This window comes from Lemur catta, chromosome 1, assembly GCF_020740605.2.
Source record: "Lemur catta isolate mLemCat1 chromosome 1, mLemCat1.pri, whole genome shotgun sequence".
Lineage (NCBI taxonomy): Eukaryota > Metazoa > Chordata > Mammalia > Primates > Lemuridae > Lemur > Lemur catta.
The window spans coordinates 34,813,202-34,840,008 of record NC_059128.1 but is presented as its reverse complement, the minus strand read 5'-3'; the positions used below and the strand labels follow the sequence as shown (position 1 = coordinate 34,840,008).

The window sequence follows — 26,807 nt, the reverse complement described above, 5'->3', positions numbered from 1 at the left end:
AAGAAGAATTTATTGAGCAGCTACTATGCTCCTGTTATGCTAGGGATTCAGAGTTGAACTAGAAAGAAAAGCTCCCTGCCTTGGAGGCTTCCATTTTAGTTGGAGAGACAAGCAGTTACAGACTGTAATTATAGACTATAATAAAGGAAAAAAGGTAGAGAGTGACAGGGACACTTAAGACAGACTGGGGGAAAAAAGGTTTCATGGCAGTGAACCAGGGAAAAGGTGGTATGAATTAACAATCCTTGATTATTTTTTCCCACCATAAAGCTAAGAAGAAAAAAGAGTCCTTAAAGAATCTCTTTCCTCTGGGCACCATTGCCTTAGCTCCTTCCCACCCCTGCCTGTCAAGCAGCACCCTATGCTCCAAATGTTTCTCCACCCTCCTCTAAAATCTCAGCACCTCTCTTCTCTTCATCGTGACGGTGAGCTAGTTTGAAACTCAGTCCGTGCTGATTATGCTATTTAATAATAGGGGCTAGAGATGTACATCTTTTAGAGGAAAAAGATAGCAGCCTCAGAGGAGCTTTCTGCAGTCAAGGACACACAAAGTAGGATTTCTAACGGTGGGACTATCAAGCAAAATGATCAAGGAGATATCTGGGAGTTGGCTGCCTCCCACTAAATCATTCCTTTTGGAAGAAACTTCTCAGTCTATCAGGAGAGCTGCCCTTGATGTTTCAATAATTTGTTCCCAGTATCACAGTTTTCAATATTTAAGAGAGAGACAAAGCAACATGATTCAGCAAAGTAAACAGAGAAGAAACAGCAAGAGAGGTAGGTGGAGAACTAGAACATCCAAGAAGCCAAAGAAGTGTCTCCACAAGATGAAAGGTAGTCTACGAAGCCTAGCAAATGTACTCTGAGCACTAGGACAGGGGAAGAAGCCCATTTCCATAGGGAGTAAATGGAAACAAGGAAGTGAAGACACAGGCTTTAGGAAGCTCAAAAGGGGAAGAATCGGTAGATAATGAGGTAAAGACGATGCAAGATCGAGTGTTTTACTCACATACGTACGTTGTTTTAGGATTGAAGAGACATGAGTGTGTTTGTGGGCTGATGAGAAAGAGCCAGTAGAGAGAGAGTTAGATGGACAACAAAGAAGAAAGAAGGGCAAACAACTGGAGGAAAAACATCAGGCTACAAAGCAAATCTATGTCCACGCCCTAGACCACTTCACTTAACTCTAGACTCATATATGTAACTGCCCATTGCTCACAACAAATGACCATCCTGAACTTAGCGTAGCAGTTGCTTGCACCAAAAGCCTTAAAGTAAATCCTGACTCTCTCTTTTCCTCATACCCTCATATTTTGTTGGTCCAAACCATATGTCCAGAATCTAACCATTTCTAACTGCCACCACCACCATCTCTCACCTTGACTACTAACCGGTCTGCCCTCTTCCTTGCTTGACCCCTCACACTGTATTTTCCACACAGCAGCCAGACTGATCTTTATAAGACGTAATGCAAATCATGCCACGCTGGCCCCAAACCCTTAAAAGTCTTCCCAGCTGACTCAGTACAAAATCCTCTACTTTGGCCTACAAGTCCCTGAATGGTTTGCGCCTGGTGCTTCCCCAGCCTGTCTTTGTAAGGGGAGGGTCCAGAGTGTGAGGAATGCACATCTGCTACAGCTACCCTCCTCTTTTTCAGAGAAGTAAAAGGAAAGTGGTCGCTGAAGTGAAGACGGGTGGGCAGAGGTTTGGGGGCAGTCAAAGAAAACATGTAAGAGTTTCACAGGAATAGCTGCTCAGCAAAACGTGAGAGGTAGAAGACCTAAAAGAGTAAAGATTTTTAAGATTGTGAATCATGTATTTTAGTGGCACCTGTTTACACGCTGTGTAGTTGACTCCAGCTAGTGCACAGCAATCCCAGAACCAGAACAGAAAAAAGAGCCAGTAGATCCAGATGTGGTTCTTAGGGCATGATGCAGCAACAGGTCAAGGGATGAAGGAATTTAGAGTGTCAGTGGGGGCATAGGAACAGGGGCTGCCATTCTCTAGCAGGGCTCTCGTAAGGGAAGGAAGTTGGGGAAACACCTACAAGGGGATCCTTTGGGACCTTTTATAAGGAAACTAATAGGCAAACACACAGGTCTATGCCTTCCATACCAAAGTCTCATCAGAAGAGTCAATACTAGACTAGCCTCCTTTGCCAAAGCCTAACGAGCCGCATGAATTCAAGTGTCCTTCCTTTACAGGACATTTTAGATCAGTGAGGCCCCCAAATTAGACCACAGATTAAGATGTAGGGGTTGTTAAAAATAAGTTTAACTTTTGAAAAGAGAGGATCTAAAAGGATAGCTACAGACCTAGCTTTGAAAAGAATTTTTAAAACCTCCAGTACTTGCTGAGAATCAACTTGGACATAGTCCTCATCTTACAAAGATCTTACCTACACACACAGCCCTAAGCCAGAACCATACACCTGGCACCTGACCTCCCAGGGAGGCCTAACTCACTTATCACAACTTATGTAAATATTAAATAATTGGGTAAGAAGCAGTCACTTAGGAGCTGGCTTAGAAATTGCTCCAGATAAAATCCCCTCTCTAAGCACACTGAAGAAATTCTTAAATCCATGCATAAAGGCCTTTGGTATGACATTTATTGTAGTAAGTTCTAAATATATTTATCTATAGATTTGTGAGTCTTTCAAACTGTAGAAAAAAATTTTTGAAGTATTTCATTTTGAGCAAAATTAAAATCATATGTCAATTGATGGATTCCACATATTTAAGAATCATGTAAATCCCCACTGTTTTTTTTTCCTGCAGAGCACCACTTCACCTACCACATAACCGTCTGTCCCGGGAAATATATGTTTTAATAAGAACCAAAACTAAATTTATTGGAAAGTAATCAAATAATCTTGCAATCATCAGTAAATAAAATCCTCCTCTGACTAAAATATCTGTTCGAATAAAGTTGGATTTCATAAAAACTTCTAACTCAATTTTTTTATAATACAAAAGAAAAACTCCATATACATGTTATGTATCTAACAACCTAATTTAAATGTATGTTGTTGAACTTGAGAGTTGATTCAGAAAAAAACATTGGCAAAGAAAAATACTATATTATCATAACCTATTTCCACAAGGTTAATGGCTACTAATAAAATTCTCCATATAGAAAAAATAATGGTCTGGACTCCATGAGCTCCCCACACGACCCTCTCCCCTTGCTCATCCAATGAAACTACTCATATGAAGTCACTGATGGCTCCTGAGGCCACCCAGATCTCTCCTGACTTGCTGTCCCAAGTTGTCTTGCTGTTCCCCCTCCCTCCTTAAAGTTCTATCATCCTTTGTTAGCAGCAAACTCTCCTTCTGGAACCATACTTCCTTTCTGCTCCTCTGGGTTCTCTTCTTAGCCCCTCTGGGCTCTCCTTTGTCAAGTGTCTACTCTTGGCCAGCTCTGTTCTGACTGTACCCTCCACTTCCTTGACATCTGTTACTTTCTATACATTGTTATTCCCAAAAAGATCTTTCTGTGCCTCATATCTCTGGAACCCAAAACCACATTTCCAACTGCCTGATGCATATCTCTATCTGAATAACCTGCAGGAAGAAGAACTACCTTACTACAGTAATAACTGCACCTTCTTTCCTAGCTTAGAAAAGAGCTTCATCATTTGTTCAGTTGAATTTACTAGAAATCCACAAGTCCTTTTGATCTCTTCCTTCTACAGTATCCCACACATTCATTCATTCACCCATAGCAACTTTAAAAAAATGTTTCAGGAAATTTACATACAATCTCTTTTTGTAAATTCCAAATAACTCTGAAATGTAGGGACTATTATCTCCATTTTACAGACAATGGTTTATATAAATGATATAAATTCCTAATATGTGATAATGAAAAAACATCGAACCTAAGTTTGTTTGATTCCAAAGTCCACAGCCTTTCCACAAACCATAAAACTACAGCCCACACGCCAAATCCAGTCTCCCACCTGTTTAAAGTTTTGTTGCAACATGGCCATGCTCATCGTTTATATATTGTCTATGAATGCTTTAGCACCACAGCAGCAGAGGTGAGTAGTTGCCACAGAGACTATATGGCTCACAAAGCTTAAGACAGGCACTATCTGGCCCTTTACAGAAAAAATAAAATTTGCCAACTCTAAATCTATACCATCCTCTATATATACCTAACACCTTGGTTTATGTCTTCCTAGATTACTGCAATAGCCTCCTAACTGGTTTCCCTGACTGCAGCCTTTATCTCCTCCAATTCATCTTCCACAATGAAGAATCAAATTCTTATTATTTATTACACAACACTTAGGATAAAAGACAAATTCTTTATCAATCTATGCAAGGCTTGTGACATCCTGGTTCCTTCCTTCCTCTCCTCCCACATCTACTTTTCACTCAAGCCAAAGTGAAATGCACGGAGTTCCCCAAAAAGGCCAAGCTATTTCATTCCCACCTTTTTGCATATGCTATGTTCCCTTTACCTATGTAAGTCCTGCCTCATTTATCTACCTATTTTGTATTCTGAGCTCAAGAATCACTTTCTCCTAGAAACTGTCTTAAACCCTCTCAGGCTGAGCTTTTCTAATTTATTCATTATATGTTCAATGATCACAACTATCAACTAGAAGACGATGATTTGCACTAAACACACCATGACAAACACAGACCTTGTTCTCACGAGCCCCCCTTCTTTATTCCTTATTCCAAGTCTTAGCTCTGCGCTCACAGTATAAAGAAAAACGAGATGAAGAGGGAGGCAGAGACGGACATTGGGATGAGGATGAGGATGGGGATAGAAAGAGAGAGTGGGGGGGAGAGAGAGACAGTTCAGTGATTTTCTTTTTTGATGCTCTCACCATATCACAAGCTTACTGAGGGCTGAAAAGTATGTAGTGTTTCTTGAATACCGATGCCTACCAGAACACCTGGCACATTGCTTGTTGTACAAAGACACAAGTCAGTTTCAGAAACCAAGATCCTTGCAAAGAGTCCAGGCTAGTTAAGAGACTGCCGAGAAAAATTCCTGCTGCTTTCTGGGAAAACTCAACCTTTACAGAATCTAAGAGGCTTTGTGAAAATGTGACAAGGCATAAAAAGAAACATGGGTAGAAAAGAACATTTCTGCAGAAGACACAAGTTCTATTTGGGACAAGAATCAGGGAATAAAGTGCACATCACACAGTCTTTTTCTACTAGAGTATTTTAAATATGTCTAAAACCACTAAACCATGAACACAGGTGCCTATAACCCTGAACTTTTGGTCTCCACAAAATGTTTTTCCTCATGAGCTACTCAGCTCATTAAAGAAAAGAAAAGAAAAGGAAAGAGAAAAAGTCTTTTTTACAAGCTGGGGTAAAGCAAACACAAAGAATTGACCCAGTTTCCAAAATAAACATTAGGCTTAAATCTCTCTCCATCTGGCTAAAACTAAAACCAGAAATGAAAATAAGCATGTTTACACTGCCATTTCCTACCTACACCACAATAGCAAGGGCAAGAAAAATTTTAACTTATAACTTAATATTATACCGGAGATATCTGAAGTCTCATATGAAGATTTGTAGAAGAACTTTTTTAAATATTGGAAAAGGACAACCACCCACTTTTAAGCCTGCCTGGATATCCTTCTGGGTCAACCACCTTCCAAGCCTCACTGGGTGTGGTGTACAGACCTCTCCCCGGGCTCCAGTCCTTTCCCCTTAGACAAACCCTTTCAGTCTTCCTAGCTGGCTATTTTCTATATGGAAAACCACTTCTCTTTCCAAAAGTATATTTTCTTTTCTCTACAATATTCCCTGAAAATCTTTCCCCTTAACTCTTTACAGAACATTGTCCATAGAAGACATATCGTACTCTTCATAAAACAAGGTATCATTATCTGTGAAAAGCCCTAAAATTTTTGTGTTGCCACTTTCTTTCCATCTTAACCTCATCTCCAGTAACCAGCCTCATTCCACCAACAGGCGCTCACAGAATCTTAGATGTACAGAATGTTAGCACTGAAAGGGACCTTAATAGTCATTTCTTTCAACTCTGGCATTTCACAATTGAAAAATCTAAAACCCAGAGAGATTTAAAGACTCTCCAAGGTCACACAGGCTTTTACCTCCAACGTATTCTATTATATATTCTCCCAATCCCTGGGCCTTACCATCTTCTATTTATTTCCTTTTTCCTATGGGGAGAGGTCAGGGCAATGTCCACAATCTCTGCTTGACTTTTATCTGAATTCCACAGATGATGCTGAATGAGCCCATCAGCCTGAGAAGAGAATGTGGCGATGGCCTCCCCTGCATGACGCTGAGCGGCCAGTGTGTAACTAGGTCTCCCCGGTGGCATTTAACCATCCTCACGGAGACTCACATTTCCCTTCATACACATCCCCCTGGCAGATGGTCCCGCTATACTTCTAAATGTGCTAAACCATTTGCCTGCTGCATTATAAACCCCACCAGTCAATTACAGACTGTTTTTAGACTGTTTAAGCTATTATCAATTACATCCTATTTGAAAATTGCAGATTAGCATCATTATGACTGGGTTTCCTGTCTACCAGCTAAACCTCAGCAATTTTCATATTTATAATTTTTAGTTTTGCTTTGTTTTGCTTTTTAAGGCTCAGTTTGCATGGCATCACAGCAGCACAGGTTCTGATTGTCATATACCACATGAGGCAGGCTGCCTCAATTTAGCAACCAAGCAAACAACAATGGAAAAAGTAAAAACATACTTTTAGATAAAATGAATACTTAAGGTCCAATCTTAAAGCCCTTTAACATATGCTGTATACATATTTAATAATGTATTTAATAGTGTATTAAAACAAATACATATATATGGAAAGAGAGAAATTCATGGTTGAACATGAATTATTTATGGTAATGAGGTATTCATAACTTACATTTTTTATGTTTCTTTCTTTTATAAAATTATAATGAAAGATGCAAATGTAAAGTTCTTGATAATGGTTAGAATACACTAAAATTCTATTTATGTGATAATTTAGTAATAAACAAGGAACTAAGTAATTGCTTTCTCGATAAATCATTAGAAAAGGACTTATAGAAACACATTAAGACAAGGGAATAATCATATTGGAAAAATTCCATCTTGTATTCCTTTGTTTTATAGCCATCAAGACAAATCATCAGTGTACTCAGGTGCTTTCCAAACAGCAGCAAAATTAGTATGCTAATCTGTGGAAAATCTAATATTGTTAAAGTTACAATAAGATTATTTAAATAAAATGGATTAGAAAACACATAAAGGCCTCACTAAATATCATTAAGTATTTACTAAACAAATTAGCAAAGAGATTACCCACATCTTTATCTAAATACATACATATATTTATATATATGTGCTATATTCCACAACTGCTACAGAATTAAACTGCAAAAAAATATTCTCTTTCACAAAAGCCCCCTGGTACTGAATTTCATGAACATCAGCAGAGTAGCTGGATTCATTCGTGAATGGACAGACACAGAGGAATGGGGAGGACGTCACCACCCTGAGGAATAACAGCTGCCATCAGAGCTGTGGGAGTCACTCGAGGCACAGAGCATGACAAAACTGACAAAAGACAAATCTGAGGTAAAGGATGTGTGATAGTAGACAGTCTGAGAAGAACCAAGCAATTCTTGCAGTTCAAAAATCTGAGCAGGAAGATTTTCCACCTTGGGCAAATATAGAAATAAAGGATTTAAGTCTAAGAAATTCCTAGGTAGCAGGTAAGGGAAATACCCTGGGATCCTGTTGACACAGGAGAGATCTGGAAGGAACTTCAGGTGACGAGGACTAGGGAAAGGTCACGGTCATAATGTTTTTGAAGACTTGACTGATATCATCGAGGATAACCTTGAAACTGTATTTCTGGACAGAGTCTATATGCAACTTAGCATAGGGTAACAAGGGCCTAGGAGAGAAATAACCATTAAAAGGGGGCTCATAAAGGACCTAGGAACTGGTACTGCGGCCACTGAAGTTTCTAAATTTTGCTGGAAGGTATAAAAATTTCAGATGACCTTCTGCAGAAAAAGAGGCTATCATTTAAGGTCAGTGATTATTTGTCTCAACAGAATATAGGCAGCTAGTGTCTTCATCAACCTTTTTGTTTGTTTTCTTGTTTTGTTTTGGTTCTGTTTTTTTTAGAAGTGGGGTTTCACTCTGTCACCCACACTGGAGTTCAGTGGCACAATCACAGCTCACTGCAATCTCGAATTCCCGGGCTAAAACCATCCTCCCACCTCACCCTCCAGAGTAGCTAGGACTACAGGCCCACACTACCATGTCTGGCTTTTTTTTTTTTTTTTTTTTTTGTAGAGATGGGGTCTCACTATGTTACCAAGGCTAGGCTCAAACTCCTGGCTTCAAGCGACCCTCCCACCTGAGCCTCCCAAAGGGATTACACGGCACCTGACCAATGTTTTGATAAAACATTTTTCTGGCCTGGCATGTGACTCATGCCTGTAATCCTTACAGTTTAGGAGGCCAAGCTTGGAGGATAGCTTGAGGCCAGGAATTTGAGACCAGCCTGAGCATAAATGAGACCCCATCTCTACAAAAAAATAGAAAACCTAGCTGGGCATGGCAGCCCGTGCCTATAGTCTCAGCTACCTGGGAGGCTGAGGTAAGAGGATGGTTTGAGCTGAGGAGTTTGAGGTTGCAGTGAGCTATGATGACACCACTGCACTCTAGCCCAGGCAACAGAGTGAGACCCTATTTCAAAAAAAAAGAAAATTTCTTAGTTACAAGGTTACAAGTGGTGCTTCTCAGCTAGCACAGATTGATTACAATCCTAGCACAAGTGAAAGCATGAACCTTTCTGTTTTCTACCTCCTTCTTTCCTTTCCCTCCCTTCTCAACACACACACACACACACACACACACACAGCGCTAAACCCCTGGCTGTGATTAATAGCACATATTGGTCTCTAGGAATACGGATGCTTTGTTTTCATTTGCTTGTTTTCCTTGGTGTTATTGTAAGAAAGAAATTATATTAAAATTACAAACAGCTACAGTATCCACATTTCGTTGCTATTTTTTGCATGTGTGTCTAATAAATTTAAGAATTGTGCAAAGTTACCATGACACTTCATGAGTCTAGACAGTTTTTTATAATCTTCTCTTCAAAGGAAACATCCCATGAAATTACCAAGGATTCAAGGACTACGAAGGAAATTAAAAGGTATCTCCTTGAAACACTCTGGCTATTAAAACTGGACTTATTCAGAGGCACAAAAAGAAAAGCTAAGTCAAAAGGCAAGAAGATGTCAGAAATTGGTATATAAACAGAAACTACTGCTAGGTGTTGAAAGGAGATAGCAGGCACTCAAGGAAAAAAAGGACCTGCTTTAACATCAGGTCTTCATCTTGAAATCAAAACAGGAATTTCAGAAAGAGAAGAGAGGAAAAAGAAATTTAGATCTAGCAAGCATAATTGGCCATTCATGAAGTAGAGAAGAAATGGGCCAACTCTGAACCAAATGAAGTTTTGAAAACTCAACTGAATGTGTGAGAAAATTTCCACCATAGGTAGAGTAAGAAGGTAGATGTAAGTGCAGTGGGAGAAAGGGTTGTTGGACTAGTTTCTGAAAACTTATATAAATAGGCCCAGTGAGAGACTTAGAGTTTAGCAATCCACCTAAAGGACCTACCACATTCCCAAAGGATAATATAGCTCACCAGGGTTCTCACAAAGGAATCAGGGCCAACACTCTAACACTATGCTTTTTCTTGGCGTGTATCTTCATTGTAGACCTAATTAGGATGGATTCAAGGACAGCAGATTCTCAGCATGACCAGTAGCGACATCTTCAACTTTATTTATTCACACAACAAATTAAGATTGAGCATGGAACTGTTAAGAATTGTTTAGATGTTAGGGATACAGAGCAGAAGGCCCTGCTCTCATGGAGTTTACATCCTGAAGGAAAAGGAAAACAGAGCATGGTTTCAGATCTTGGTAGATACGATGAAGATAAAGGTTAAAGGGCAGAAAATACAGGTGACTGGCACTGGGGTGGTTTTTTATAGTAGGGTAGCCTTGGAAGGAATTTCTGGAGAGGTTATTCAGTGGAAGGAATTCAGGGCATAAGTCAGGAAAGGAGTGTTATAAGCAGAGGGAAGAGCAAGTACAAAGCCCCTGAGACGGGACTGAGCTTGATGTGTTCAGAGATGAGACAGCTAGCATGGATTTAGGAAAATAAGCAAAGGCAGAATGGTAGACAGTGAACTGAGTGAGGCAGGCGTGGGAGAGATCAGTAAGGCCTTGAAAGATGGGGCAGGGAATCTGGATTTTATTTTATGTACACTGGGAGGGATTTAAGCAGAGGAATGGTGTGATCTGATTTGCTTTTAAAAGGCCACTCTAGCTTCTGAGTAGAGATTGTGGGGCAAGAATAAAAAAATCAGGAATACACAGGAGGTTACTTCAAAAATCCAGGCCAGAGATGATGGTCTGGGTTGGTAAGCTATGGAAGTAAAGAGAAATAATCAAATGTATTATGTAGGTTAACCCAGCAGGCCTTGTATATGAATAGATGCAACACATGAAGAAAACAGAGGAATCTAGTGTTAGGCTGGTACAAGAAGGAAGGGGAACAGATGCTTTGTTTAGGAGTTTCTATGGAGAAATAGATGACATTAGGAGATGCTTTGTCTACTAGGAGGAACAAATTGACCAGAAGGGGGGCTTCCAAGAAGGAACAGATGATGTGTTAAGGGGTCCCCAAGGACTGACCAGATATTTGGTCTATGATAGGTTTCCAGGGACTGACCATCCAGAAAGAGGTAGAAAGGCCACAGAGTGGAGACATGATCAAAGCCACAAATGAGGGTCTCTGGAGCATGCGTACAAGTAAGGTGACAGTATCCTCAAGTGACCTACCCTCATTAACACAGTAAAAATCATACCCACATGACAGTTTACAAATACCATGGCAACCCACAGAAATTGCCTTACAAGATTAAAAATGGGGAAGATTCCCAGTTCCAGGAATTTTCTACCTTTTTCCAAGAAAAACCATGAATATTCTAACCCCCACTTAACATAAAATTAGGGAATCAGCATAAAAGGGAAAATCTTGTTAAACTTGGTCTCCTCCACTTACGGGGGTTGACCCCACTCCTTCTGTGGAATGTACTATGCTTTAATAAACTTTGGCACTTTGATTGCTTGTATCTGCTTGGTCTGTTCATTTGCTCTGCTGACATGTCACCAGTAACCACAAACCAGGGAACACAGACCTGACATCTAGTCCCCACACCTGACAGTAGGATGATTCCCAGCTTTGGGGCTTGAGAAACAATGTAAAAAATGGTGTCCTTCAACTCAACATAAATTTCATTTTCCTATGATTCTTATTTAATTATGCTAGTCTATCTACTTTGCAAAACAGTTTGACAATTTCTTTAAAAATTAAACATACACTTACCATATGCCCTAGTAATTGTATTCCTGAGCATTTATCCCAAAAAAATAAAGAATCCTATGTCCATACAAAAACCTATACATGAATGATCATATCAGCTTTATTTGTAATAGCCAAAAACTAGAAACAACCAAAATGTTCTTCAATAGATTAACGGTTAAACAGTAGTGTATCCAAATCATGAAATACTGCTCAGCAATAAGAGGAACAATCCATTGATACACTCCACTTAGGTGGATCTCAGGGACGTAATGCCAAATAGAAAAAGCCAATTTCAAAAGGTCAGATTTTGTATGATTCCGTTTATGTAACATTCTCAAATCACAAAATTATAGAGAACAGATTAGTTTTCATGGGTTAGAGATTGTTGGGGGAAGGGAAGATTACACAAGAGGGAGATGTTTGTGGTGATGGAACAGTTTTGCATCTTGATTGCAGTGGTAATTACAGGAATCTACATGTATGATAAAACATAAAACTATACACATACATTGCACCAATGTCAATTTTGATATTGTGCTATAGTTATATAAGATGTGATTACTGGAGGAAACTAGGTGAGGGAACAAAGGCCCTCTCTGTACTATCTTTGCAACTTCTATCGAATCTATAATTAGTTCAAAATAAAAAGTTTTATAAAAATCTCAAGCAAGTGTCATGGCACACACCCATAGTCCCAGCCACTCATGAGCCTGAGGCAGTAGGGTCACTTGAGGCCAGGAGCTCCAGGCTGAAGTGTGCTAAGCTCATGCCTGTGAATAGCCAGTGCACTCTAGTCGGGAGTGAGACTAGAGTGAGACCCTCATCTCTTAATAAAAAGTCCAACTATGCTCAAGTATCAGGCAAAATGTACTGTATAAATATAAAAAGTTGTATAGTACTAAATACTATATCTGACAAAATGTTGTCTTCTGAACTATAAAGCACAGGTCTGCCCGTACATCCTACCACTTTTGGTATATAGATATCAGTTTAGTTAATCATCAGGATCTCTGTGTGTAAGAACATTTTCCTCCTGAAAGCCTCCAGAACATTAAGGAAATACATACCAATGAAGCTGTTTTAAAAGATCTTGAGGGAGACTTAACCACCATCCATACCTTCCAGTTGACTTAGATAATTCATCCAAGCCTAGTTCTGATACCTAAAGTAACCTTAAGATTGTTTTACTGAATATGTGGTTAGTGTTATTACCGCCTACTAGAGCAAACATCACATGGAATTTTCACTCTCTAACTGCAAGCTCAAATCAGCAAACGGAGCCTGTGTATTCTTATTTCTGTACCTGTACAAGGGAATGTTAGAAGAACAGAAGCTAAACAACTGCTAACATCAGTGCTTCCAATAGCTTTCAGACATTCTTAACTATGAAAACAACCTGCTTAGACCGAAGACATTGACCTTTTATGGGCCAGCCAAAGCCCCTGGACTCCAATATCTTTCCCATCAACATCAAAATCTAAACCTTTGCAATGTGGAATCTCAGAAAAGACGGCTTAGACCAAAACTAATGACTATAATCCAAAAGCTCAAGAGGCGCTAATAACACTAACCACATATTCAGTAAAACAATCTTAAGGTTACTTTAGGCATCAGAACTAGGCTTGGATAAATTATCTAAGTCAACTTGAAGGTGTGGATGGTGGTTAAGTGTCCCTCAAGATCTTTTAAAACAGCTTCATTGGTATGTATTTCCTTAATGTTCTGGTCTTCTGATGTCACCCAGTCTGTCTGAGTAGAGAGTACCTGGTCTTTGGCCCCTCTAGAGGGCATTCTACTTCCAAGAACACCGTTCAAGACACCTGGAACTCAGGCATGCGCGCTAAATCCTAGACGTTTCTCATTGCTGAATTAGCTTATATTTATTTATTAATACTAATCCTTTCATTCCCTCAAACAGGCACATATTCAACCTAGACTTTTTATAATGAAGACTAGATTTATAAACTTTTTTTACTAGTCTTAATCATAAAAACCTACACTAAACTCTATCCTGAGGTCAATTTTAATTCAGAAATTATTATCTAAAATATTTTATAAGCTATGTCTCTCATATCAGATCTCATCTGCTTTTTTGGAAGTTAACACATTGCCAAGAATACCAGTAGAATGTGCCGGATGCCACCTCTTCTGGTTTCTTCGGGAGAGCTCTGTCAGGTACAACTCTATGAAGAGAGTTAAATCAGTGTTCCCATGCTGATTTCTGTATCACTCTAGCCAGACTGTTTTTCATGTGTTATTACATTCTAAAGAGTAATATGTGTTATTTTGCATTTTTATTTTCTAAGGCTGAATAAAAATGAAACCAATTGCAAATAATGTGTATTAAACCCCTTTATGAAAACAAAGTAGTTCATTTTAATCCCATCAGAGATTTGGAGCCAGGAAAATTGCCAACAACAATAGTTCTTTAAAAATGAAAAAAATCAAGATACTTACAGCCAACCATCATCATGGCCACAGAAAACATCTTCTCCACATCTGTGGTAGGAGCTATGTTTCCAAATCCTATGGTTGTAAGGCTTGTCATGGTAAAGTAGAGAGAGGACACATACAGGGAGTCCTTGCTGGGTCCTCCTTCCCATATCCCTGCACTGGTATTGTATCGATACGGAGTCCCAATGCTCAAGGCCAGCTGGTAGAGCCAACTGTCTATTTGGATGGTGTTCGTGACTTCGTCAATGACCTCGTAGTCTCCAATGCTATACCATATGCAGGCCAGCCAGTGGGCGACCAGTCCAAACACACACACCAGGAGCACGAGGACTGCAGCGCCGTATTCTAGGTAATGGTCCAGTTTCCTAGCAACACGGCCAAGTCGTAAGAGCCGCACCACTTTTAAAGAACTGAAGAGACTGCTGATTCCCTGAATAAAATAAAAGAAATAACATGGCACTTTCAGAAAAGAAAAACCTACGAAAACAATACAATGGTTCACCTTCATGAACTTTACCATGCAGTTATAAACTAAGAACATGCATAAAATATAGCTCCGACTTTAAGCAAACCAAAAAACCCAAAATGGTAAACTTATATTTAAAATGTACAGATTCCTTCCCACACAGACATATCTGTGAATTATTATATAATAATATCTAATACGATTAGTTTTTCATTAGATAAGAAACACTCAATTTATTTTCATAAGCGGAATACAAATGGCATGGAGAAAAACTAAATAACCAAAGGAGACAATTGCTCGAATGCAATATATACAGAGTGTAGAAATAGGGGTGATAAATTCGCAGCTTTTATTTCTTCTTCCTATAAAACTTGCCCCTACTCTAAAAGGTTTCTTTTTATTTCTTACTTTACAATAGCTACAAACGGCAAAACTCCTGAAAAAGGAAGCCCAACCTTACAGGCAAGCAAACAGGAAAAACTTGTGTGCATGTGGGGAGAATGAACAACTGTCATTGTTGGTTCCACTACCTCCTTCCACAGCCATGATAAGCACTAACTTCCCAGAGCTCTGCAAAAGTGAACAAAGCTGAATCTAGAATGGGTACAGAGCCTACTAAGTCCTATTATCCTCTAGCAATAGTCACAGAAAAGAAAACCAAAAGAGAACAGCAGCCACAAAATTCATGTTTTGTTGAGAAGCTTAAAATACCAAATAAAGCATTATCCAAATCAGAGTTTTCTTAAATCAAGGAAGGTCCCATAGTTACTTTTTTGGAAGCATATAATAGGGCACTTAGGGAGGTAGGAAAAATGTATCCTTGATGTAGATCACAAAATAGGGAGGGAGGGAAGATAGAGCAGTGATGGGGAAGTTTCTCATCTGATCATCACCTATAAGTCAAATCGAGTCCATGACTTCCTTACTGCTAATTCTGTCTCCCAGAAATTAGACAAGAAATCTAACATAAACCTACTCAGCCAAATCCTGATCAACATGGAGGAACTGGCTGTTGTAGTGGAATAGATGCGACATTAATAAGACTTTAATTATGGCATGGTAAAGTTCTTTTTATTGTCTGTCACTCAGGCTGGCCTGCAGTGACACAATGATAGCTCACTACAGCCTTGAACTCCTGGGCTCAAGCGACCCTCCTGCCTCAGCCTCCCGAGTAGCTGGGACCACAGGCACACTCCATCACACCCAATGGTAAAGTTCTTGATTATTAAAGTGGAAAAGACTAGGAATGCATTTGGTTTGTTATACTATACTCTATATGGTAGTATATGTTTGAAATTTTTCATAATAAAAATTTAAAACAGAGAAAGAAAACAAAGAAAAGTAGAAACAAGAGACCCTGCAGAAGTGAAAGAGGAGCAGGGTCACTCTGCCAGTTTTCTGTCTCAACTTCAATTCTCAAATATTACGGCACGTTTACAGTCTGAAAATAAATTCTCATTTCACTTTAAGATTTAGGGGAGCAAGAAACATACTAAACTTCAGGCAGTTAAAAAGGGTAGAATTAATAAAATGCAGAAGACAAATTGGCACGATATGGTGACATGAGATGTTGAAAGGTAAGAAGGTTCGGAAAGCTTGGAAGCTCTCAAAACTAGAACTGTGTAATCATGAACAAGGAAGACAAAAGTAAGCATTTATTGAGCTCATCTATAACCAGACTCTGGGTTAAGCTCTGGGGACATTAAGATAAATATGCCTTTGCTTCTGCTCTAAAGAAATCCACGATCAAAATGCATGAAAAACTCAGATTTTAAAATAAAAACAATGCTGCTGTAAATATTATTTTCTAGTTAGCTCAAACTTTTAAAAGAACTGTGGCACTTCTGTTTAAATATTACATTGAACTTGAATTCATTTCTCTAAAAACAAAGAGAAGAAAAAAACAGACAGGAAATCTCCATCCCATTCAAACTACAAAACAGCTACAAAAGCCAACTAGAATGTAAAGAACCAGGGCCTACTAGAATTAGGCCCAAATGGTGGGAGGACACACCCCCCTGATCTCTAGCAGGCATATTTCTCTAAAAGGCAATACCCCATCCTGACAGTCACCTGCTCTAGACTCTACTTACTCATAAGTACATTTTCTAATATTTAGAAGTAGTACAACTCTACTTAAAATTACAAAATATTTTATGAATTCAGAAAGTAATAAAAGATTTGTAAAATAGATATATATGTGTGTGTGTATATATATACATATGTATTCTGTAAGCACTGTAAATTCTCCCTGCCACGAGCTCTATGATACCATTTTCTCCTGGTTTTTAGCCAACTGCTCAATTGATGTCTCTCTCAAAATCATTTTCTAGGGCTACCCTTTTCCATGTTTTTGTTTCAGGTTAGGATTCTCATCACGACTGCCCTCAGCCCTCTTCTGGTTGATCTACCACATATCCATGTCTCAACCATCCTCTATGTATGAATGAGTTGTAGGTCCACTTCTCAGCATGCACACATACAAAGAAACTCTGTCTTGAATTTTTGATACATAAGCCAAATGTCTGCTGTACATTTCCACTTGGATGTCCCATAGGTATCCAAAAGGTACTGGGTCCCGAAGGGAACTCTTTCATGTCTCCCAATCAACTCTTTGTCACCTATCTTGTGAACGACATCATCATTCACCCACTCAGACCTCGGACTGAGCTTCAACTCCTCCTTCTTTCTGCCACTTCCAGCTAGCTGGTCAGCAAGTCCTGATCTCACCACTCAAGGTGTCTAAGTGTTCATATATATATATATATATATATATATATATATATATATATATATATATATATATATAGATTTATACATATATATGATTTATATATATAAAAATCTCTCAAAAATTTCCCTTCTTTTCTGTTCCCATGACCATCCCTTTGTCATAATTTCATGCTTTTTTCCCACTTGTGTGACATGAATAGTCTCTCCATTATCCACCCTACCTCTGTCTTCTTGCTTACTCTAATTCACAGATCACACTACACAGACACACTACATAGCCTAGTATGTTTTAAATATACATCTATCTAATCATAACCATCTCTAATATAATCCTTTAATGTTAGCTCATTACCTATAGGATTAAATATTAATTCCTTACTATGACATGCAGAGGCCACCAGGACCTAATACCTGCCTACCTGGTCAGCATCTCTCCCACCAATCCCTCCATATACTCTCTATGCAGCCGCCACATTCAGATAAGCATAGTTCCGAGAACACCACACTATTTCATGCTATAAGGTATTCCCTCTGTTCTCTTGGTGGCTAGGCTCTCACAGTTTATGACATGTACACTCTCCTCCATGTGCACTTCTCTGACATGTTTTCCCTGCCCCTGACATCTTCCCTGTCATACTCTCGTCCTCTCCCCCACTGTGAGAATTAGGTGTTCTTCCTTTGTTTATTATACACTCTTTGCACATCTCTATTATAACAATTATCACAATCACACTTTATTACGAGTCTGTTTGCATGCATGACAGCCCAGGAAACTCCAAACTCCTTAAGGAGTATGTCTAATGTCAATTACAAAGCTGGCATATGGTAATATATAAAGCAGTCAATAATTCAATAAATGAAAGAATAAACTTTTGCAAAACAAGCAAACGTAGGCAGTGGACTGGGGGGATTTTGGTTAATAACAAATTCTTTATGATTTAACAGTATAATGTAGGGAACAAAACAGTCAATCTAACTTTGGGTTGCATTAACAGAGTATGACATCGAGTATGAAAGAGAAATTCTCTTTAATCTCTCCACTGGCCAGGCCACACATGTAAGAGATACATCAAATATATTCATCAGAAGACTGCCAGGAAAAGAATTCAAAACTATCACCTATTAGGAAATGTGAAAGGAACTAAAAACAAAAGAGTGGGGCAGAGCACTATGACTATATTCAAATACACAGTGCATGGATGAAGGCTGAGCTCACTATGTATGATCTTAATGTGGGAAACTTGGATCCCACTTGGAACTACAGGGGTAAAAGAATACAACAAAGGTTTCAACAAACCTGTTCTATACACTTCCAACAGTTAACTAACCAGAAAGCTTGATCATTCATTGCTACTTGGAAAAGATAGACAAGGCAATAATATTGACTATTTACTACACGTCAAGTGATGCTCTAAGTGTTTTCTTGGTATTAACTAACTTAATCTTTAAAACAATCCTATGCAGTAAGCATCATTAAAACATGGCCCAGAAAAGGAATTTAAGTTCATGCAACTAATAAAAGGAGGATCCCAGTTTCAAATATAGATAGTCTAGCTCCAGAACCTTTGCTCATTCTGAAACACTATACCTAGAGCATAATGTGTAATTTAACCAAGCACATGAGTACCCTTAATATTGGCTTAAAGAGTGGCATTGTCTTCATGACTGAATGAAGGAGATTACATACCTAGCCTCCTCCTTTTCTCTACTTAGTCATAGCAATGGCCCACAATAGGAGGCCCGTATTGTCTGCCCCACAGACAGTAGGGGTCTGTGGGGGCTCTAGAACTCTATACAGCCTGCAGTTATCTAACCTGGGCCAATGCATTTTATTCTCACAATAGCAGGATATCTACCTTCATTGTTCATATGAGAATACTGAAGCTCAAGCAGGCTGAACAATGTCCAAAGTCACAGTTAGCAAGGAATGGAAGCATCACTCAGACCTAGTCCTTCAGATTCTGAGTGCGTTTCCCGCAACAACCAACTGCTGTGCAGCATTTCTGTCCTCACCCCAATCCACCCTACACAATCGCTGCAATATCAATCTTCCTCAGAGACAGCCCTGAGCATATCCTCCAAGGGCTCACCACTGGCATTAAACTAAACACAATCTCTTCTACAGGCCCTTACTGCCCAACCTCTTCTCTGTCTACATGGCCGGGTCATTTTCCACCATGCCTCTGCATCGCAGTTGTGCTCCAGTCAAGCCAGACTCCTTTCTGCTCCCAGACACAACTCTCAAGTTCCACCTTTGAATCTCTCACAGTGTTTCCTTCACCTACTTATCAAATCAGATACTTTTGTTCAAAGTGAATAATACAAAAATAAATTTGCTTTATTTGGGAAGTCTCATCCTCCATTGTTTTGTATCAAAGAGTACTTAATGCAATCATTATAATCAACACTCAAAATGAAATGATCTGATTTTAAAATGTGCCAGAATACCTAAAACTTAAAACAACCCAAATGTCCATCTCCAGTAGAATGGATAAACAAATTACGGTACCTTCACCCAATGGAATACTATCTAAAAATAAAAATGAGCAGATTAGAGTTCTCCTCAAGTACAAGCATAAATCTAAAAAACATCATGTTGAGCAAAAGCAGCTAGACACAAAAGAGTATATACTATATGATTCCACTTCTGAAAAGTTCAAAAACAGGTAGAACTACTCTACCTCTACGGGGTTAGAAGTGAGGATAGTGGCTCCCCTTATTGGGGGAGGGACAGTAACTAGAAAGGGTATGAGGAAGCTTTTGGTGTTCTGGAAATGCTTTGTCTCCTAATATAGCTACTAATTACTAGGTGTGTTCATTTTGTGAAAATTCTTTGAGCTGTACACTTAAGATTTGTGTAATTTTCTTTAAGTGCATCATATTTAAATAACAAAAAAAAATGTTTTGGAAAACCCAGCAGTCACCTCTGTGTTGTTAGATTAACATTTCACCACAGTACATGATTCACATTAATGATTTTTTTATTCATCATACGATGTTTGGGGGAAGGGAGGATGTATCCAACACCGTAAATAAAATAAGAGATTTTCCTTATTTTATGATTCACTCTCATTACCTTCAAAGAGGCCACAAATTGCAATTAATTCTTTATTGGCAATTTTAATTTCACACATATGATAATAGTAGATACTTTTAGAGGCCGATTCTCAAAAAATGCCCTTTTTCTATACTCCCACCCTTTTAATACCAATTTTTTGATTCTGCACTTTCCACCAGTCTTCGCTATTCCTTGATTTTCTGCTTCATTTCACTCCAAACTTTCCAAGTCTTCTGTGCCCTCCTCTGCACGCCAGTGGCTTTCTGCCTCTATCTCAACCTCTGAGCTCTTGGTACACAAATCCCTGGGGTTCCACTGGTGGAAGAAACTATCAAACACATCAAATGCATAACAGAACACAGCAGGGTTAATGGAGAACTTTCTGTCATCAGCCTTCCACCTTTCTAGTCAATTTTCTTACTTGACAAGCCCCTCAGGCCATAGCAGCTTAAGGACCAATATCCAGCAGGCATCTCTGTGCTATTAACTCTTCAAGTTATCTTTGTAGATCCCCATGTTAAAGAGATGTGAGATGTTATTGGCTTAAAAATAATGTCTTACAATGATAAAGCCTTCCAAAACATAAATCAACGTTCTCATTTGATCATCACTAACAGTAGTAGGCAGACAGTTCAGCCAATATTTCTTCACACTTTCTTCCCTCCCTTGTTTTATAAACAGAAAAGAGATGATCAAAGAACTTTCTTGTCCAAGAAAACATGGCAATTAAGCGGGAGCGATACAGCAGGAAGACAGATTTGCAGTATCCAGTCGCATGGTTTTTCACCTACACTTTATATTCTCACAACACAGAATATTGCAGTAGATTGTTTCAAAAACAGCTATGATTATTTCCCTTTATCCATAACCCTTATTTCCCTTAACCATAACCCTCTGCAGTGTGACTAACAACTGCTCCCATCAAAAGATAGGGTCTATTTCCCATTTCTTGAATCTGGTCTGGCTTTATGACTTGCTTTGGACAGCAGAACGTAGTACGAATGATGTTGTGCCAGTTCCAAGCCTAGGCCTCAAGAGGCCTGGCATGCCTCCACTCAGGTCTTAGAATTCAGCCCAGCTGCCATGTACATAAGACCAACTAGGCTTTTGTAGGATGAGAGACCACAGGAGCATCCATCCATTTCACCATCCTCGACGAGCCAGGCTCCAGCCAACTCAGTGGCTGACCACAAATGCTTGCGTGAACTTAGCTGAGATAAGCCAAGCCCAGCCCAAATCAGCAGAACCACCCAACTGAACCACAGACTCATGAGCTGAAAAATGATGGTTGTTATTATCCATAAAGTCTTGGAGTGCTTTGTTAAGCAAGAAAAAGAAAAAGCTAAGTGATAGAAATATTAAAAAATGTACATATGTTTATGAGCATAGAATTTCATGCTTGCATGAATTAAGATTGGGGACAATATAGATATTTAGTTGATACAGAGGCCCCATTTTAACAAGACCCTATCCCAAATAGGTATGATACAGGTATGGAAAGTAAGATTTAATATACAATTGTTAGGTGTTATTAATATTTACCTGCTGTATTTGGAAATGTGTCACTCTTATGCTTTGCATGGATTCGTGCTAATGAATACTCCATAAGAACAGAATATTCAAAGTTAATACTTCATATATATTGGAAACATTTCTCAAAGCCAATCTCACCTAAAATCTTCACATCACCCTAGGTGATATCCATGTGGGTTACCCTTCCATAACCTGGCCTTGGACAAGTTGCTTCACCAATTCATCTCCAACAACCTTTCCATTTCTCAGACACTCACTCCCCACGGTCATAATCTAAAATTTGTCATATCCTAAAACATTTTCCAGCTCTGAAATCTTGAACTGAACCATTCTGCTCTCTGACCCTATCTTCTCTGTTGAGTTCAATGACCCAATTACACCAAGTGCAACAGTATTTCAACCTCTAATCCAATGACCTTTCCCCCAATGTGTTAACCCTCTTCAGTCTCTACTTCCTTTTTTATACAGCTCCATAATTTCAATAACACCAACACCCTGAATTCTTTAGCATCTCTGTGTCTTCTTTACATTCTCTATCAAAATTTGAATCCTGGCTCAAGTACCAGCTTCTTTATGCCTGTATTAAGAACTGCTCAAGAAAGTCATACAATAAGGCAGATTGGTTCCACTGTTAAGTTCATTATCATCAATTATCTCTCTAAACTATCTAGCAATTTTCCTATTTTTCTTATGAATTCACCCACTCACTGTATCTCAAACCTTCTTTAATCCACTCAAAACTCCAATAATTCCCCCTTCAACTACATCTTTCCCAAGTACATTTAAACATCTCATGTCCCTCTCAATAAAAAAAAAAAAAATTAAGGCACCTGCTCATCCCCATAACATCAGCTACCTGACTGGGGAGGGCAATCTACTTTACTGAATACACTGATTCAAATGTGAATCTCTTCAAGAAACAACTCACAGACACACCCAGAAATAATGTTTAATCTGAGCACCCCATGGTCCAGTCAAACTGAGGCATAAAATTAACCATCAAAGTAAGAAATTCAACCAGGAGAGAGAAGAGAGAAAAGTATACGCACACAGGACTGTATATATCCCCCACCACAGATGCACACACACATATATACACTTTGTAAATTTATATATACATATATAGAGTTTAAATTTTTCATGTATACTCATTGACTACTTTTGTCCCACCAGAATATAAACTCTGACCAAGATGATGGCCTTAGGTTGACTAAACTTTAGACAGGCTTCTTTCTAACCCTGGACTTCCCTTTTCTTAGAGCATTTTACTTTAGAAAACTTTCAATTGTAAATATTCTTTTTCTGCCCTTTTAAGATGTAAATTTTCTCCTAGCCTCTTGCCAGTTTCACAACCTAAGAATATTTTTCTTGAGGACTCTGGGGCTATTCCTCTGGAATGTAATCATTAGGAAAGACCCTATCTCCCAGTCTCTGTAAGAGTATAGAAGCCGAACTTTGATAAGCACCAACTGTCAAACACAGATGACCTAATCACACTGACAAATATCCCCACCATTTGTTTCAGCAAAGTTGAGTTCAGTCTCTCTCCTCTATTGCAATAGTCTCTCTCCACTACTGCAGTAGTGTTGAATGAAGTCTTCCTTGCTGTTTTTAACAATTGTGTGGTGCAATTTCTCTCTAACAGTTCCAGGATTTGTGTACTTGTTCACTGCTATATCCATTACTTAGAATAAAGAAGTAGCTCAATATATATATTTTTGGGTGAATGGGTGAATGAAATTAAGTCAGAGGTTTTTTTGCATTTAAAGGATGACATTGAGAGAAAAATAAATCTTTCTTAGGCCATTGTTATAGTTTGGATATGGTTTGTGCCCACCAAAACTCATGTTGAAACTTGATCCCCAAGGTGGCAGCGTTGGGAGGTGGGGCCTAGTAGGAGATGTTTGGGCCATGGGAGTGGATCTCTCATGAATAGAGTGGTATCATTCTCATGGTAGTAGTAAATGAGTTCTCACTCTGGGGAGACTGGATTAGTTCTTATATGAATGGATTAGTTCCTGCAAGAGTGGGTTGTTATAAAGCCAGGATGCCCCTTGGGCTGTGTCTCTTCACATGTGTCTGCTTCTCCTTTGACCTTCTCTACCATGTTATAATGCAGCACGAGCACCCTCAGCAGCAGCCAGGGCCAGGCCTTTGAACTTCTCAGCCTGCAGAGCTGTAAGCCAAATAAACCTCTTTTCAGGTGTGCTGTTATAGCAACACAAATATGGACTAAGATAGCCATCCCTGTATGTTTCTGAATGAAGCACCACATCTCAGAAATCAATTTAAATACATAATTATTAATAATACCAAAGAGAATAACTAATAATTAGTGTTCAGTCTTAGTTAATATAAGTTTACCATATACACTGGCAGGCTTCTGTACATGGAGACTGTTTACTAAAAACAATGCATTTCTTTTCCAATATAGGTGAGATTATCATTAAATAGATATGAATTTTTTAAACTGAACTGTTAGATTTCAGTGTAGAAGCCAAGAAATAAAATTGGTTCTAAAATTCTAGGAGCATCAAGGGAATAAAAATTCAGCTAATCTAAAAATTTGTAATCATGGTAAAATAACTGTTGCACAGGTTCCTGTGATGTACATCTCACTTACTATGGCCAAGACAATTGCAACATCTGTAAAAGCTGAAACAAAAGCTTTTGAATAAGGCTACCCATAACTCAGCGTAATCCTGTGTATAAATGTGAATTTAACTGAAGATGGTTGATTTTTACTGACGCAATGACTTAAACACAAACAAATCACAGGGAAAACTAGCATCTTCTGCAAAAATGCACACCAGGCATTTGATTGTAAAGTCTATATTTGTGTCTGCAATAGTGATCAACTAGACATTCATACTTATAAGACTATCAGAGATTATGATTGTTATCAGTAGACTCAGAAAGGTACAGAGCAGAAATCACCGTTCATCAGTGGGGCAGCATTACGTATCCTCTTCCATGGGAGTTCACCTCATAGCACTCTGTGTAGCAATCCACAGAGCTATGCTTTTTGTGCCCCGTCTCCCCCAGGGGGAAACTCAAAAGCAAGAATGAGACTCAGTTGGCAGGCATTAGAGCCATCTTGACTTAAAAACCTTGAGAACTAAAATCATCTAACCCCCACCACCACCACTCCCACTCAGCCTGGACACTGAGACCTAAAACCATACCTTAATGTCTACTTTAGCATGACTTTGTGTTATTCCTCAGTCTCCCCTAGCATGACTTTATTTTTCCAGGACTGTCCTGCCCAACTAAACGGTTTGATTTTTTTTATTGGAGGAATTTCAGAAAGACCTATTAACTCTTTAGTGGAAAGCATCAGCAGACAGCTTATGCCCTGAGATTCTTTAACTCCTTTGCTTCAAAATCCTCACCTTGCTATTTCCACCAACCCCAGACTATTGTATTATAGTCTTGGACCTTAATCCTAATAAAGACCACTTCCCTAAACCGTCCCTGTTTTTAAAGACACACCTTAAATCAAACTTCCAATTCTCAATAAATTCTGTCCTTGTCTTTCCTGATCTCAGACAATGCCAAAGTCTTGCAAGGTAGTATTCCCCCGTACTGTGATAAGCAGTAAATTCAACTCAGCTTTGTCTTATCAACAGGTTGTGCTGGTAATGTTTGGAGATCTAGCTTTTGACAGCCTAATGCACCAGCTCATTCAATACCTCTAATAACAACATCGAGGCATAGGCTTCAGAGTCCCACAAGAGATATGCTCAGCATTCCATCCTTCAAGGAACACTTAAGCTATGGTGTCCTCATCAAGTTATTTATACTTTATTAAAAGTCCTTCACAGTCCAGATGCAATTCATTGATGAGGGATCCTTTTTTAATTTAAGTAATATTGCTTAGCAACATAGATGACAGATTCCCTTCATTAGTTCTCAGGGGAACAAAGAAAGACACTTGACCAAAGGTCAGATTCTCAGGCAGATGGGGAAATGAGTTTGTTAACCCTTTACTTGCAATGTCTAATAGATAATAAGTCATAAAGACGAAGAAATCCAATCCAAAGATAGGCATGTTCCTTGTGAGTTAGCATGTGTTATGTGAAAGCACTGACATTAGGCAATAAAATGAAGTAATAAAAAGGCCAAATGGAGTAGGAATAAACTTCATTAGAATTTCCCTCAAAGAAGAGTGACAATACTAGGACTTCTCAAGCATGGAGATAATTACCATATAAAAAGACAATAAAGAACAACTTCTATGCAAGTATTCCTAGTTAAGGTAAAAAAAATTTTAATGATTATAGCATACAAATTGCAATATATTTCAATCATTTTGCCTTTATATTAGAATCATTTTCTAATTCTTAACAGTAGGAAGCATTTATCATGAATGAAGATCTGTACATATAAAAGTTTCTTTTCATGTAAACAACAAACTCAAATAAAAGGACTTTATTGCTACCCTCATTGCTTGTTATTCCCTATCCTCTCAAAGCTAATTCCCTCAGTTAGACCACTTTATCTCAGTGAAAATTCATACAAAACAATACGCTCCTGCAACATCACTAAATTTTTTAAATATAAGACAAATGTCTATAATCTTTAAATCTGCATATTATCCAATTTCAATAACATTCTCTACCATCCGATTCCCACCAGGAATAGAATTTAAAAGCTCAGACCATAGCTATCGTGTTCCAATTTGGAGCTTGAGGCTAACTCTTACCTATTCTCCAAACCTTTACCCCATCTCCTCCTTCCCCCTGACTCCTCATTTATTCATACCCTTGAGTAGTTTGTGAGAAAGTTTTCCTCTCAAACTAGAAGGTAGGTATGCTTCTGTTCAGAGACTGTCTTGCTCAGCTTTCTTTGTCCACAATACTTTCATGCCCAGTGGGAGATCGCAGCTTGGGGATCTAAACCCTAAGGCAATCTTTAAACACGTATGGAAAGCTGGCAAACCAGGTCATCTGACTGGAAAATTATTTATATGACAGCATAAAAGCATTATTTACATGAGAGCATACTCACTGGAAAGGAACTCATGCAAGGAGACATGAACATAGTGTCCAAAGGACAATACCCTATAATCTGCAAGGAAGAAGAGTTTGGAGCATAGCTAAGATTATGCCACAAAGGTTTCCCTCTGGCCATTTCATTATAACAAGAATCA

The 26,807-nt window shown here is 38.7% G+C and overlaps 1 protein-coding gene across 2 annotated transcripts in view; it reads right to left on the bottom strand.

Annotated features, from left to right (window-relative positions):
- Positions 1-26,807, bottom strand: part of KCNH5 (potassium voltage-gated channel subfamily H member 5) — a 264,043-nt gene that overhangs the window by 166,348 nt on the left and 70,888 nt on the right. For both annotated transcript variants that reach the window (XM_045554834.1, XM_045554843.1), the window contains exon 7: positions 13,869-14,295. In XM_045554834.1, the coding sequence (XP_045410790.1) occupies positions 13,869-14,295 (427 nt within the window). The remainder of the gene's footprint in view (positions 1-13,868; positions 14,296-26,807) is intronic.